The 15,684-nt window shown below is 45.5% G+C and overlaps 1 protein-coding gene across 1 annotated transcript in view; it reads right to left on the bottom strand.

Annotated features, from left to right (window-relative positions):
- The window catches only part of NLRC5 (NLR family CARD domain containing 5), an 80,859-nt gene extending 65,435 nt beyond the window's left edge, over nt 1–15,424 (bottom strand). Inside the window, exons 1-6 of the mRNA XM_065416795.1 lie at nt 15,419–15,424; nt 14,532–14,826; nt 12,326–12,391; nt 6,913–6,981; nt 1,656–3,411; nt 644–727 (exon numbers count right to left, since the gene is read on the bottom strand). Of these exons, the coding sequence (XP_065272867.1) occupies nt 644–727; nt 1,656–3,411; nt 6,913–6,981; nt 12,326–12,391; nt 14,532–14,826; nt 15,419–15,424 (2,276 nt within the window). The remainder of the gene's footprint in view (nt 1–643; nt 728–1,655; nt 3,412–6,912; nt 6,982–12,325; nt 12,392–14,531; nt 14,827–15,418) is intronic.
- Between the last annotated feature and the right edge of the window lie 260 nt (nt 15,425–15,684).

Here is a 15,684-nt window from a genome sequence, read left to right as displayed (position 1 = left end):
CTGGAACACTCCCATACTAGCATCAACCTCCTGGACACCACAATCAGCTTCAACAATGGAACCCTACAGACAACCCTAGACAAGTAACCCACAGATCACCACACCTACCTCTATAGACCATCCTTCCTGTGCTGTACAGATATTAGGGTTGGTCAAAAATTTTCCATTGAAGCTTTTTTTTCGGGGAGGGGGGACAAATAATTGGATTTTCAACTTAACTCAATATTTTGCAGAAAGTGTTTTCGTTTTCCTCAAAAAAAAAATTTGATTTTTGAAAACCTGAAAACCAAAAAGCTTTTGTCCAAAAAGTGAAAGAAAAAAAGTGTTTCAATCCGCTCTAATAGATATAAAGGATCATTACAGCAGCATAAGGTGATGCAAATCTTTTGCAGCTATCTCCTGGCATTTGGTAGCAATGCCCAAAAGGTACCATATACAATCATATTTTTCATGTATTTCTGTATTTTTGTGTTGCACTAAACAACGCAACAGATTATATTTTAGACAACATCACCCAGAGCAAAAGATTTAAAATACATATGACATAAGATGGTGGTACAAAATCCAAAGGGGAACCCATTCCCTATTCCTATTCAGCACTAGAGCAAAGTAAGATGGGTTGACCCTAATATTAAATGCTTACTCTAGTTTCTTCAGACTCGTGATCTTCGGTAAGCTTTTGGAAAGAGCAGCTGCAAATTCGTCACCATATTTCCTGCTCCTAAAGCTAAAACAATAAAAAAGTGGGCTGAAACATGATAGAACAAAACAGAACTCTTTATTTTTTTCTAACATTATCTATGATCCAGCCACCTTATTGCATCATAATTATTTCTAAACATATTAGTTCTTTAAATACCATTTCAACATAAACAAATGTACAAAGGGGGAAAGACTTTATTGGCTTGGTTACTAAGACACTAAGTAGCTGTTGCTAAACTGTGGAGACAGTCTGACTGAGCATTCTGCTAGTGCTATGACAAAGATAAGTAATTCCTTATTTAAGGACATTTTCTGCTCACGGTTATATCGGTGAGCAGTGAAAATCTGACTCTTACGAACTGGAAAGGCCTAATGGTTCCTGTGTGTAAAGCAATTGAAGTCAATGGAGTTAGACCAGGGATGAATTTTGTCTGAATGCTTTAAAGCTGTTATTGGAGAAATAGACCATTTACACTATGGTAAATTAGTAGCACAGAGAGACCTGGAATGCACGCAATCTTCAAAGTGAACTTAGCACTCATAAAAGGTATCAAATTGATTGAAGTGCCTATTTTGCCCCGCTCCCCCAGCTGTCAAGTACCAGCTTTAGCGATGAGATGGTAGTTCACTCTCCGTCTTTGATCTCTCTGCTGAACCTGCCCACTGCAATGGGGGCACCTGTCCAGTAGAAACTGGACTGAGAAAATAAACGCATTTCATCTACAATATCTAACAGCAATCAGAAGGCAGCAAATTTCAGTCGCTATCAATGCTGGCTGGCTGTGAACCAGCAACCCAGAAGTGAAATGCTTGGGACTTCACGGTTAGATATCTGAGCCCTCCATTGACAGGTAATTTAGATACCCATTTCCCATTCACTTTAATGGTAAATGGGCATAGAAATCCCTTCAAAATCTCAATTCAAATGCACATGTCTTTCATGCATTTCTTACCTCAGATGCTCTATACTTTTACAGCTGGCTAGAACCTCCAAACAATCTAATTCCATGGGGCAGCCTGCAAAATCCAAGTGAGTCAAATCCCGGCCACAGTTAATTATGAAAACCAAAGCTGAAACATCTAGAGGGGTCAATCTGAAGTTTCTAAATTCATACTTGAAATTTAACTGGCTCCCGACATGCTGGGCTAATTCAAGGTCTTGTGTTTCGTAAGTGCAATGGCACAGTTCAATTATCTTGGGCCCCGTTAGATTAGTAGCTGCCAGCTTCTTCAACGACTGCAAGATGGCAGCTTGCTTGTCCCGCACCCACGCCTGATTTCGTTCAGCTAACTGGGTGAGGAACGTCCGACACTCTTTCGACGAGAGGCCTGAGAGAAAGATGTGAAAATTCTCCATGAACTCGGTCCTGGCTTCATTTTTTAAAGTCCACTTTGACTTCAGAGAGAACTTTTTCTTCAGGTAGCTTCCGTCGATTGTGTTATTTATCATCAGGTTCAGTGCAGCAAAGAACTCCTGAAGACTTAAGTGCACAAAGGCATGGCCGGCCTCTGGGAGGCTGTCACTCCTCTTCACCTCAAAGACAGTCAGCAACCCATGTAGGGAAGCGAACTCTTTCACATGCTCTGGGATATCATCAACGTAAAACACTATCTTCTTCTCTTCCAGGCCTTTCAGTGCAAGGTCACACAGGCCCAAAATGGCCGTCCTGTGGTGATTCAGCTGCGTGTCTTCACTCACAGTGCCCTCTGTCTGCTGTTTACTTATAAAGATGAGGAGCATTTTGATATAAAATTGGGTCATGGTCTGAGGAAGCTCCACCTTCGACAAACGCTTCCTCAGCAAATATTCCAAACAGACGCAGACGATGCAGCACAAGGCAGGGATCAAGCACATGCTCAGAAGCTTGCTGTTGTTTTTCAGGTGAGCGATGGCCTGCTCTTTGAAGGAATGTTGGTGGAAATAGTGGCTGGCATACTCTTCAACCTTCTCGTGGTCAAATCCCCAAATTTCTGCCAGCAGATCTGCTCTGCTTAACAGAAAGTCGGGTAATTTCTTAGGCCGACTGGTGACCAGCACCGTGCACCCAGGGAGAAGTTTTCCAAAGCAGAAACTGGCAAACAGCTCAGATATGGACATAGGCCTGTGGAGGGCAGGGCTTACACAAGGCGAGGATGGCTGGCCTATGTTCCCCACAAATTCATCCAGCCCATCAAAGATGAACAACATGCGCTGGGCGTTCTCCAGGAGGTGCTGAAATACTGCATCAGGGCTATCTTCTGGCTGAAGGACCAAATCAAACAAAAGCTCCTTTAAAGTCAGCTTTCTGCTGATCAGATTCAGCTGCCTAAACTCAAAGAGAAAAGTAAACAGAAATTGATGCAAAGCTCCTTCTGCCCACTTCTGGCAAAGCCGATGCATCAGCATGGTCTTTCCCATCCCCGGTTTGCCAAACAAAAGGATAACCCTGGTGGTACCCGAGCTAACGACACTTTCAAACAGGTCTGAGACTTTCACAGCCGTGTCCACACATTCCTCTGCTTCCTGCATGCCTGCCGAGTCCTCCCTGGGTTTATCTGCTCTCTCCTTTAGTCTGGAAGCTTTACTCTGCCGGATGACTAGGTTGACGAAGGCTTGGCTGAAAGCTGGTGGCTGTGCTTGTCCCAGGACAGCTGCTACTGCTGCTCTTTTATTTCCATACCTCTGGCACATTGAAGCAATGATGAGATGCCGGTACCTTTCCGCTGAATCTGAGAGACAGAGAATGACAGAGAGAGTGTGTGTGTGTGAGAGTGGTAATGGGAAACAGCTAGATCAACTTCATGAAAAGTGATCTGCACCATAATAAACACGGTGAGACCGTGGAGCTGTGCCAGTTCATATAGGATCTGGCCCGTTGCTTAACCGCTGAAATAGACCCTGATTGTATTGGGAGGTTCATGGTCTAAAGTACTTCCCCCCACCCCACCCCGGCCCCGATCTATTTGCAAAGTCCATGTGATTCTTTACCTATGTAATTTTTTTTTTTAATCCATGCTTCAAAACATGCATTTAAAACAATAAATCAATACCACAGCCCTCCAATTGCAGAGCAGTATATCCAGCCCAGCAACCCTACACCAAGTAATTAGTAAACAAAGCAGCACTCTTGTATGACCTTGCAATAACAAACCACGTGCATACACAATTACATAGTGTTATTTGCCCAAGTAGCGTATCTTCCATCCTCTGCCTCATGGACCTGGTTTTGTGGATTCATACTTCTCCCTCACACAATATAGGGAGTAAGACAAGCTCACAGCTCAAACAGAAGTTACGGGCTTCATGCAGAAATTACTGGATGTGGCTCTCTGCCCTGAGTTGTGCAGGAGGTCAGACTAGATGATCATAAAGGTTCCATCTGGCCTTAAAATCTATGGAAATTAGCCAAGGGTTAGAAAAGGTCCCCATTAGGACCCCAGTGGCTGGTTCAGAAATACACAAAGTATCCCTGTCGTCTTCTGAGCAATCTCATCAATTTTCTGTATGCGCTCAGCCCAGTAACACACTGATTAACTCTGAGGAAAGGTGTTCACTGTTGAGATCCCTCCCAGAAACTGTGGACTATTTTTATTTCAAACAAGATCCTAGGGTGTTTTGTTAGGCTGCCAAGAATGCAGGAGACAGAGGGACAGATAAAGGGCAATGACTGGAACCTAACAGGCGTTCCCTCCCTCAGGAGGGCAGAGTCCCTTACAGATAGCATCTGGATGTATTTCTCTTTTTTATTATCGATAATGTAGGTATTGATGCCTATAGTTAAGGTTGCCTGACACTTCCCATTATAAGACCCTGTTTTCAGTTGCTTCTAACTTTGCCAAACATTAACCATTCAGGCCAAAATTTCAGGGGAGGAGGGATAGCTCAGTGGTTTGAGCATTGGCCTGCTGAACCCAGGGTTATGAGCTCAATCCTTGAGGGGGCCACTTCAGGACCTGGGGCAAAATCAGTACTTGGTCCTGTTAGTGAAGGCAGGGGGCTGAACTCAATGACCTTTCAAGGTCCCTTTCAGTTCTAGGAGATAGGATATCTCCATTTATTTCCCATGCTGGGTGTCTGCCTCAGGCTGAATTTTTTGAAAAAATTTCAACTAAAATGGCTCAACCATCTCTGTTTAAAAAAAAAAAATTCTTCCAACCGCATCGCTGAGAAGCTGTAGTATAGCCATGCTTTGGAGCAGGGGGACTTGACATTTGACTTTTAGGTGGCCTTTTGCTGTGCCTGTGAAAATTTGTCCAAATTTGTCCAAGTTATTAGCCTCTGAAAAAATCTCAGTTCCCACATGCTTAGTAGGACTTTGTTAGCGTTTGGCAGCTAAATTCTCTGGAGGTTACATCTGCACTCAGGACGCTCCATCCCCTCACAGCTCCTGTCTGTGACCAGCCTGCACGTGCGCCATTCCCACGGAGCAACCGAGCACGCTCCAGCCAAGGCTGCAAGGGATGAGCTGGGACTTCCCTTGACATTGCTCCTCCTGGCAGCTGACGTAGCGCCAGGCACTGGAATTGAGAGCAGGGAGACTCTGCCTCTCCTGTGTTCTCAGAGCTACCCTTGCTCGTGCCCAGGTAGCATGGAGGAGAAGGAAGCCACAACCTGGCTCAAATGCAGGGAGGTGAGGAATGGGGGTGGGGGAGGATACGAGCTGGAGCCAGAAGGGGAGGAAAGAGGCAAGAGTAGAGAGGGGCAGAAGATGAGGTAGGAGTCGGAGCTGTGGAGGGGTCAGGATAGCTGCAGGGGTGGGACAAAACAGGTGCAGGAGCAGGGGGCAGGAGCTGGGGTGTTGATAACCAGGTTGGGGGGGTGGGGCTGGAGAGGGAGCAGAAGGAGATAGGGAGAAATGGGGGGGGGGGCAGAAGAGTCCATAACTAGAGCTTACTTGCCTCCAGAACCTGGAATTGAATCCATGAGTCCTGAGTCTCAACATTGCCTTGCTGTCTAGCAAATAGGCGTGAAAAATACAGGTACAATGTGTGTCCCCACTCCCCTCTAGGGGCAGGTCCACATAAAAGGTAACAGCCTTCTGCTGCTCCCAGCTATTCCATTAGTTTGAGTGGTAGAGGACTGTGCTGTGGATCTAAAAATCCCAGCCAGGCTGCTGACCCAGATAGAGAATCAATATGGTTCCATGTGATAGAATTTTGCTGGGTTTTATTTTTTTCGATTATTAAGTTTTTTAAAAACCCTAGAAATTATATTTTAAAAAAACTAAGTTAAAAGAATGTGAAGGTTGCAAAGTCAAGCACCCAAAAGTTAAGCAATGCCAGAATTAGGGATGCAACCTTATCTCATACCCACCTTGTGCATGTGCATTATTATACAGTCTTTCATTACAGCCATGAATTTGGATCCTGAGCTGGGATCAGAGTCCAGCCCCCTCCAAGCTGAGAGTTGTCTCAATCCAACATTTTGCTTTGCACCCATTTCGGTTTCCAAATAACTCTCCGAGTTCACAATGTGGTGGGACCAAGGCCTTGTTCCTGACCTCCTGAGACATGTCCCCTCTGAGAACACACTAGTACCTACTGGAAATGCTAGCTAGCGCCCTACAACCCTGCTCTCTCCAGCCCCTCTGTTGCTTCCTATTGTGCACCAATGTAAGTCAGCTATAATTTGGGCATTCATATTTTGTGGGTGTTGGCTCAGGCCCTATGGCCAATGTTGGTGTTATTCTGTCTCACCTACAGTTTGTGGAAATTAAATTCTTTCTCAATTTCTCTGGGTTTTGAAATCATACAAGTGCATTTTCAAATGTGCCACACTAGCTCTAGCGGCTTATTGGGGTTTTGTAATAAACTTGCATGTTTCCTGAACTGGTTCCCCATTCCAAAAAAAAAAAAAAAAAATCTTTCATGAATAACAAGCTGTGAGAGACCTTCTGGGCATGTAATTCCTTCAAAGGGTTTTTATTCTAGATTATTTTAATCCATCTTTTTCCAGAAGGGTTTTTAGTGCACCTCTGAGCCAGTTTTTTGCAAACGCCCATTGTCTTTGTGTTTTTTTAAGATCAGTTGCATATTAGATAATGCAGCTTCTCAACACAGGCTTCCCATAATGAGGCAGGATGATTTCTTGGTGCTTTTGATTTATTTACTGGCATGCAAGAAAAATAATGGGCACTTGGGTCGATACTGTATATGACACATACAAAGTCGATAACTTGGCATTTCCCCACAGATGAACATGCTCATGCATCGTTTGCGAAATCCACATACCTAATCGTTGCTGTTTAGACTCTTTACCATTGGGATGAGAACTGCTTCCATGACGACGCCTTTCAAGTCCTGAAAGTTGAAAAGCAGCAAACATATTAATGCAGCATTGTGAGCTTGAGATCACATGGTATAGCATCCCGTCAACAACAGCCAATCAAAACCCTGCAACTGCTGGGGAAAAGCATGTGTGCAGTGCAGTCATCTATGGGGATGGATAACAGAATGTCAACGTCACCCGATTTGTGGAGATAACACTCATTTGTGCTTCACGTATCGGGGAGGGTGTAAATTCTGTCACTTTGATCCCATAGTTGACTGGATGCATAAAAATGTAAGTGTAACATTAGAGGCTGTTCGTGGGTTTGAATATCTTCATGGCAACACTTTAAATTAAAAGGGGTATTTATAAAAAAAAAAGTGTTCAGAATTAGAAAATGGTTGTCAGATGTTTTCGATGGATCCTTTCACCATCTGTTAAGAAGCATGGTGCTAAGACATATTGATCACCAACGCGTTAACCAGACCGTTCTCTGAGGGACTGTTGCAAAGGGCACGGAGTCTGCCAATATCCATTCTTAGATTCCAAGCCCAGAAGGGTCCATTGTGATCATCTAGTCTGGCCCCCTGTAGGAAGTAGGAACTTCCCTGAATTAATTCCTGTTTGCACTACAAGTGTTTTAGAAAAACATCCAATCTTGATTTCAAAATTGCCAGTGATGGAGAATCCAATTGTTGCGATGGCTAGTAGTCCTCATTGTTCCTTATTGATTGTCTGAATTTATCTAGCTTCAATTTCCAGTCATTGGATCTCGTTATATCATTGCCAGCTAGGGTGAAGACAATACCAGTCAGCCTCATAAGTAATGCCCACAGTGCACCAGCTGCCTATCAAACAGTTTGCTTGGTTAAAGTGCCTCAACATTCCTAATTGTAATTTATATCCAGGTTAAAAAGCAACATGTTTGATCTGATTCTCTGGAGGGCTCCCCAGCTAATTGGGGTTTGATCATCTTACACTGGTCCCAATTGGAGCAAAGCGCCAGACGCAGTTTGCCACACATAGAGGCATGCGAATGGATTTCTACCTGAGCACTGGGGCGTTGGATGGGGGAAGGTAACACTGAGCCATGAAGCGGGAACCCACCAGAGTTCCAAGGATGCTGTGGCTTGGAATTGAGAACGGGGGAGCCTCATGCAGAGGGACGTCTTGAAAGCCTCCAGAGCTCTTTCTTGGGCTCATTAGAGGTGGCAATTTTTTGTGTGCAATCTAAGTGCATATTCCAGCCTCCCCACAAAGGCCATTCACCTTTAACAAGGCAGCCTTGCTCTGGATCAGGGAGAGAGAAGTCCCCCTTATGAGCCGTCTAGTTACAGTAGCGTTTTCAAGTGTCCATCACCATAGTACGGCCAGGCACGGCAGGGGCCGGATTCAATTTTGCATCTGAATTTTTCTCCCTCCGGCTCTTTTTTTTTAAACCCTCTTTCCTAAGCAAGACAGAAACCTAATGAAGACTGAGCCAAACTTCCCAACCGATGACATTCATGGGTGTTTGAAATCAGGCAGAATGAGTCTCCCCCCCGACCCGGGGATGTCGCCTAGCCTCTTGTGATGTGTGTGCGCAATTCCCCAGCCCCTGACAGAGCTGGGTAGCGGAGTTTATGGAATCTGGCCTGTTACAATGGAACATGGTCACAGCTCTCTCTCAATCTGCACCCTGACCCAAAAGCCTTTCCTTAGATTTCTTCCGCTGCTCCTTCCAGCTGTCTGTCTCTCTCTTACAATTTCTGTGTGTTTTCAGTTTCTCTGTGTTCTGCCTTCCCTCCCTTCCATTCCCGCACACGCCTACTCAAAACAATACTCAGCAAAAGCTCCTGGGTGGGTTCACATACTCCTGCTGGTTTAGGTTGGGGTTTATCCTTACAGTTATGTTAATTGAAAGGTGTGTTCACACCTATCCATCTCAATGAGGTTTTAACTCACTCCATAACAAGGTTTCACCTAGCTCCTAACATTAACGATAAAGGATATCATTCATTGCTATTAGCGTTTAAAAGAGAACTGGATAAATTCATGGTGGTTAAGTCCATTAATGGCTATTAGCCAGGATGGGTAAGGAATGGTGTCCCTAGCCTCTGTTTGTCAGAGGGTGGTGATGGACGGCAGGAGAGAGATCACTTGATCATTGCCTGTTAGGTTCACTCCCTCTGGGGCACCTGGCATTGGCCACTGTCGGTAGACAGGATACTGGGCTAGCTGGACCTTTAGTCTGACCCGGTACGGCTATTCTTATGTTCTTATGTTCTTATTATAGGAGCCCCAATTGGGATCAGGCCCCCCCATGGTGCAAGGTGGTGCACACATATATAGTAAGAGGCAGTCCCTGCCCCCAAGAGCTTACAATCTAAACAGATCTGAGCTGGGCAGATGAAATTGTAAAGGGCCAGGACTTTGCCATATTGAGGTTTTGTGGGTATACAGAGAAGAGAAAGAAGTGGATGCAGAGATATAGGGATTGTAGTCTGGTAAAAATCCTCTCAACTGTACATTATATAAGGAAGTAGTGAGAGGTGGGTTGTGTAGGATGTGGTTTTGAATACGTAAAAGAGAGCGATTCCTGCAGATTCAGGACTGAGATAATAGATCCAAAAGCTGCACACTACACCACAGACTACAGCTGCACACTGTACCACAGAAAACAGCCCACAGTATCCTTAACATTTCCATAACCACACTGTAATTTAGGCATATCGGTCCCGATTTGCAGTCGTGTTTGTACACACACAAATGCGGGCCGACTTTATCCAAGTGCCAACTCCGCGTGCATGCACAGTTCTGGGGATACAAGCATTGCATGGCTATCTAGCTGTGTGCGTAAACCCTCAAGTGCAAAATGTGGGTGTGTGTTGCACATGCACAAATTACAGGATATCAGGGCCACTGGCAATAGTGACTCAGAGCCACATTCTCCCTGCACCCTGCAGGAGCTATGTGTGCCTATGAATTTGAATCTCAGGCTATGTCTACACTAGAAACACTGCAACGGCACAGTTGCAGGAGCATTTCGGTCGCTGTAGTAAACCCACCTCTCTGAGAGGTGGTAGCTAAGTCGACAGAAAACTTCTTCCGTGGGAATTGTTCACACCCTTGAGCTACATAGCTGGGTTGACCTAATTTTCCAGTCCTTAGGGTATGTCTACACTACAGCGACTCTACCCACATAGCTGGGTAATGTAGTGTAGTCCAGGGTGTAGATGACGGAAGGGTTTTTCCCATCAGTGTAGGAACACCGCTTCCCCAACGTAGCTGCATCTACACTGGGGAACAGATCGGCAAAACTGTGCTGCTCAATGGTGTGGGTTTTTTCACACGCATGTCCAGTGAAGCTGTGTCAACCTAACTTTTAAGTGCAGACCACACCTTAGCTAGTCTCTAAATTCACAGACCCACATACGCCTGGCTGGAGCCATAAGCATAAGTCACCGTCTGAACCAAAGGCTCTGAACCGGAGTAGGCCTGGCTTTGGCAGAACAGCAATGCGCCAGGTGTCAGCGAACCAAGTAAGCACATTCCTGACTGGACAGGACTGTACAAAAACATACCGATCTCTCAAGTAACTGTGTAAACACATTCTTAAGGGATGGTACAAGTACACATCGACCCCTCGTAAGATAAGGAGGGGATGACAGGATAACGGATGAGGATGTTCTAACTAGCAGGTACAAGGGTGGTAACTAACATCTGGAGTGTAATATGTAACTTGTTTGTATCCATGTATAAAAGGAGAAGTCCTATGGGGGGGGGGGCATCGCTGTCCAGCCTAGGGGACAGCATCCTGGTGTGCTGATTTGCCTAGTACCATTGTCGTGGGCATACGTGTGTGAGTGTACATGTAACCATTGAGTCAGGGCACTAGGACTGTGCTTTGTCGACAATAAACCTGGCCAAGTGCCTTCGTCACCAAACCGCGCCTGTGGTCTTTCTTTCCAAATAACACTGAGGTCTCCTGAAGGGGTAAGCGGCATTAACTGCTAGGGCAGCTGGCATCGGAGCTCCAAGAACAGCAGCACTGAGAAGCTGTAACAAGTTAGCAGCCCTAACAACTCTCCTCAGCACTTAACATCACTAATGGGAACTTCCTAGGCAAAATGGAGAGCACGGCGGACTTCTGATCAATTCTTTCTCTACCATGCAAAATCACACATGAAAATCACACTTGGCCACTGACTTTTAACCTGCCTGTCCCTGGCCAAGCACAGAGCCCTGCACAGCGATCAGCTTGCACTGTTCTCAGACACTCATTAGCACCCTAGGTTTCAAAAATTCAGCTCTACAAGCTCTGTCTGCAGATTTCTTCAAGTTGCAGAGCACAGAATACAAAGGGTTCGTTTCAGCATTTTTATTTCTACTTGTGTACACCTTTGGGACGGATGCAGCAATAAGGTTAGAGCTTTCTAGATGAAAGCTAACCCACATCCAGCAGGCTTCTTCTATTGATGCTGGCTTGTGGAACAATTGCCTCCCAGCTCAGGAAGTGATAGTGCTGCAGCAATACTTACCACAGCCTTTCTCCACCTGCTGTAATTCTCTTCATGAGGGTGGGTGGGGAGATGTGCCGGTGGTTTGATTTTAGAAACCAGACACCGTTCGAATGAGAGGCACCTACTGAGTTTCTTCAGCGGTGTAACACCCATCCAATAATACACAAAGCTGGGCACACTGATGGCCATTAAACGACTTCCACGAACCGCATTGTGGGGTCATGTGTAACCGGGGTGTGTGGAGCAGTCTGAGCCTTTCCTGATATGTTGGATTAAAGGCCTTGGACTGACCTTTGGACCACAATCCATAGCCAGGAAACCAGGCAGCCAAGCATTAAGCATCACTAAGTCAACATAAAACCAAATGGGTTTCCTCAAACTAACCCGCAGTGAGGCCAGTCATTCAAATGCAGTGAATTAGCCAGAGGGGCTCATGTTATAATGCCCTGGGGCTAGGAGCTTCTCTAGACTGGAAGAACAAATCAGTAGACCGTTGGCGAATACAGGGCTTATTGGCCTTTTCTGAAACACGCAGAGGGAAATCAAAACCTTGGCAAATAGCTGAGACGTGTAGAGAATGAGAGAACACAGTACAAGCGGGTTTCCTCATGGGGCGTTTCAGTCTGGGCTCAGTTTGTGGCCTACTCTATGGTGCAATGTCCTGGTCTTTGGCTCCGCCCCCAAGTAGGGTTGCCAACCCTCCAGGGCTGTCCTGGAGTCTCCAGGAATTAAAGATTATGTCATGTGATGAAACCTCCAGGAATACATCCTACCAAAATTGGCAACCCTACCCCCAAGACAGCTACCTCACAGAGAGCTGGGAAGCTCCTAGAATGTTATCCCCTTGCATTCATGCCATAGACACCAGGCTTACCTGTAGGTTGAGAAGGAGACTGAGTACTTGCTTCTGCAAAGGCTTCTTGTTTCTGGTTTAAATTACCTACAATTATTAATTTAAAATAAAATTAGGATATTGCCAGTGCCTCCCTCTAACGTGCTCCAAATGAGTTAGGCTCGCCTGTCTGTGGCATTACCGTCCTGACAAAATCAAAGGTATGCAACATGCAAACACACACACACAATGCTGCAAAGGAAACCCCGGTACAATGTCTGACTAGTGTCTGATAATCTGCTGAGTTGCAAACAGGCATGGGGCACTGTGGCCTACCTCAGATGTGCCCTGACTCTCAGTTCATCTTTAGTTCCCAGAGAGGTGTGAAGCTTCAACTTTTACACAATGCAGTTTGCTCTGGCTCATGATGGGACTCACAATATTTGCAGTGCTAGACCTGCCTCAGCCTAAATTTGACTCATACGCACATTCGTTAGGCAACCTAGTTACTCACGAATCACCTGGTTTCAGCACCACTCCAGTGCAGTAGCATGGAGATTCCAGGCTGATGCTAAAGTTTCAGTTTGCCATGGAGTTTTGTATTGATGATACATTCATGCATCATAGTTGTCAAGGCAAGGGTAGAGGTTTCAGCAGCTGGTGGAGAATAGTTCAGGTTTTTGTTATCCAGGAATGTGTGGGAAATGTTTTTGGCTTGTGAGATAAGCACAAGTGCTAAGCTATCAGCAGCTAAATAGTTAACAATATAGAACTTATTAGGTGTCAGAGTAAACCAGGGCCTCCCAGAGGATTCAGGGGGCCTGGGGCAAAGCAATTTTGGGGGGCCCTTCCATAAAAAAAAGTTGCAATACTATAGAATACTATATTCTCATGGGGGCCCCTCCGAGGCCAGGAGCCTGGGGCAAATTGCCCCACTTCCCCTCCCCCCTCCCCCCGGGCGGCCCTGGAGTAAACACCCGAAAGAAATAAACAGGTGTTGTATTTCACAGCTGTTGCTTTAGGCTGCCTGGCTGCAGATTCAGACAGACATCACTACACTGGTTTGTACGTGGCTTCCATTTGGAAGTTTCTCTTCACAACCAGAACAACCAGAACATTTTTCTTTTGAAATGAAAAAGACTTTGGAACAAAGTTCTGTGGCAAGGAGAGGAGTTGGGGAAACTTCTGCAGAATCACAGACCCAGTTCAGGGTAAATGGTGATCACTGTATCACTAGTGATGAGTGAACCTCCAAAAGTTTGGAGCTTTGGTCTGGATAAAGTTCAGCATTTATCAGAGAATCTTTGGTTTAAAAAACATTAGACTTCCAAGAACAGACTCTTTTTGCTGCCATTGCCAACATTTGCTATTTCTGCTCGAGCTGGAAGTACAATGAGATCAGTACAGTATTTTGGTATTTCCGTTTCCAGGGCCCAGCTGAAAGCAGGAAGCAGAGAGATGCATGTAGAAGGTCTCTGCATTGTACTTGCCTGGTACCAAAAGCCATGAACAATGACCATTTTAAATGATTACTTAATATTTGTATTACAGTAGCACTCAGAGGCACCCATCAAGATAACTTTTGGAGGGCTATAAAGATTGTGGGATAAATTGTTCCAGCGGGTGGGACATTCAATTATAATGATTTAAACAACAATATTAATATACTTATGCATGTAAAATAAAATGACAGATGTATGTACTGTATCATTATCACTCTTTGTCCTCTCACCAAAGGTTCGGGATCCTTATGGGGCAGAATACATTGTCACACCACAGTCCCAGTTTGGACTAGTCAATGCCCTGAGTCCTTCCAAAGAGATTTTGCCTCTGAGGACATTTCTAATTTGGGAACTGGATGTTCTGCTCATCCAGAGACAGGTCCTGAGCCTGGAAGGTATTGCACACCCTCAACTCCCAGTTAGGTCAACAGGAATTGAGAGCGCTCAGTATCTTGCAGGATCAGGGCCAGAATGAGCAAAGTGGACACATGCCAAACTGATCCATTTATTGTATCATCCATCCTAAAACATCCACTCCCATAATGCAAAATTCACTCCTGCCATTGCTCTGTCGAAGCCACTGGGCTGCACCAGGGACAAAGTTAGCCCATCAGCTCTACTACAGCTAGACCTAAGAGTGGTGATGCTAGGGATCAAGGTTCTGGGTTCTTGTTTGGGAAGAAGCCAGTGGGGACTGTTTCAGTGTGAATTGCTGCTGATCAACCCCCCAGCTCTTTCTCCTTTACCTTCTCCTGAGGCACTCATGAGCTGTATCTCCAGGTCCATGGGGAGGTTGCATTCCATGCAGACGCACTGGATAAACTGCTTCCAAATGATCGGTCCTGCATTCTCAAGCGTGTCAAGGAGCAACGAGACCTTTTCTTTGCAGTCAGTGATCCCAGCCATGTGACTCAGGTCCATGTGAGGGAGGAAACATTTGGCTTTCATAAGCAGCCACTCAGGGGCATGACTCAGGGACTCCACCAGCTGTGGCTGAGCGTTTGCAATGGCCCTCTGGAGATCCATATCCTCCATCTGGGGCTGGAGGGAAGAAACCGGATAGGTTAGTAGTGAAGTTGGGAACAATGGAAACCTGCCTTTGCCCTAACACTTACAAATCACTCCTGCCTGGTGTTTGGTTAGGCTGCTTATATAAAACCCCATCTCTACTGTTCCCTTGTCCGTCCATCTCCCCACCATTTGTCTGTTGTATTATTGTCAGAATCCTAGACTAGGAGCTCTTTGGGGCAGGGATTGTTTTTGGAGTGTATGTTTGTACAATGCCTAGCACAATGCAAGGCAATCCTTGTTTTCGGGGACTCGGGGGCTACTGCACTAGAAATAAATAACAGAAGCAGGGTTGTGTACAACTTCATCATCAATAACTTCACTGATATGGCAAGTTGGGCCATAGTTCACAAAGTGTCATAACAACAGAGCGGCTGGGAGGCTTTGGGCGCCAAGAGTGGGGTTATATTTTCCTCTTTAGGGGACTGATGCAGCCACTTTTAGTCATGTGCCATGGACTTCAGTGGGAATTGTGACATGTTCTTGGCCCATTTGGTGACACAAAACCATGTCCATGTTCTACTCTCACAATCTCTTCTGCCCTACCCAACTGAAGATCTCCTACCTGCATCCTGAGACGGTCACTTTCTTTCTAGACTTTTACATTTTCAAATGTAACTGTGGATTCTCCTCCATTTCCTGTGGAATTACCGACCCCCGTAGACGTCACACTTTCAATAGACATCGGTTCTCGGATGCATGTTTTGTGCATGTAAGTGGATGCTTTGTCCTGTGCAGCCTCCTACGGGGAAAGAAGTGGACTGTTAACAGAGCAGGATATAAACACGCATGAATAAATACAAAATGCCATATGCAATTACAAGCATTTCA

This window comes from Emys orbicularis, chromosome 14, assembly GCF_028017835.1.
Source record: "Emys orbicularis isolate rEmyOrb1 chromosome 14, rEmyOrb1.hap1, whole genome shotgun sequence".
Lineage (NCBI taxonomy): Eukaryota > Metazoa > Chordata > Testudines > Emydidae > Emys > Emys orbicularis.
This window is presented reverse-complemented; position numbering and strand designations above follow the sequence as displayed.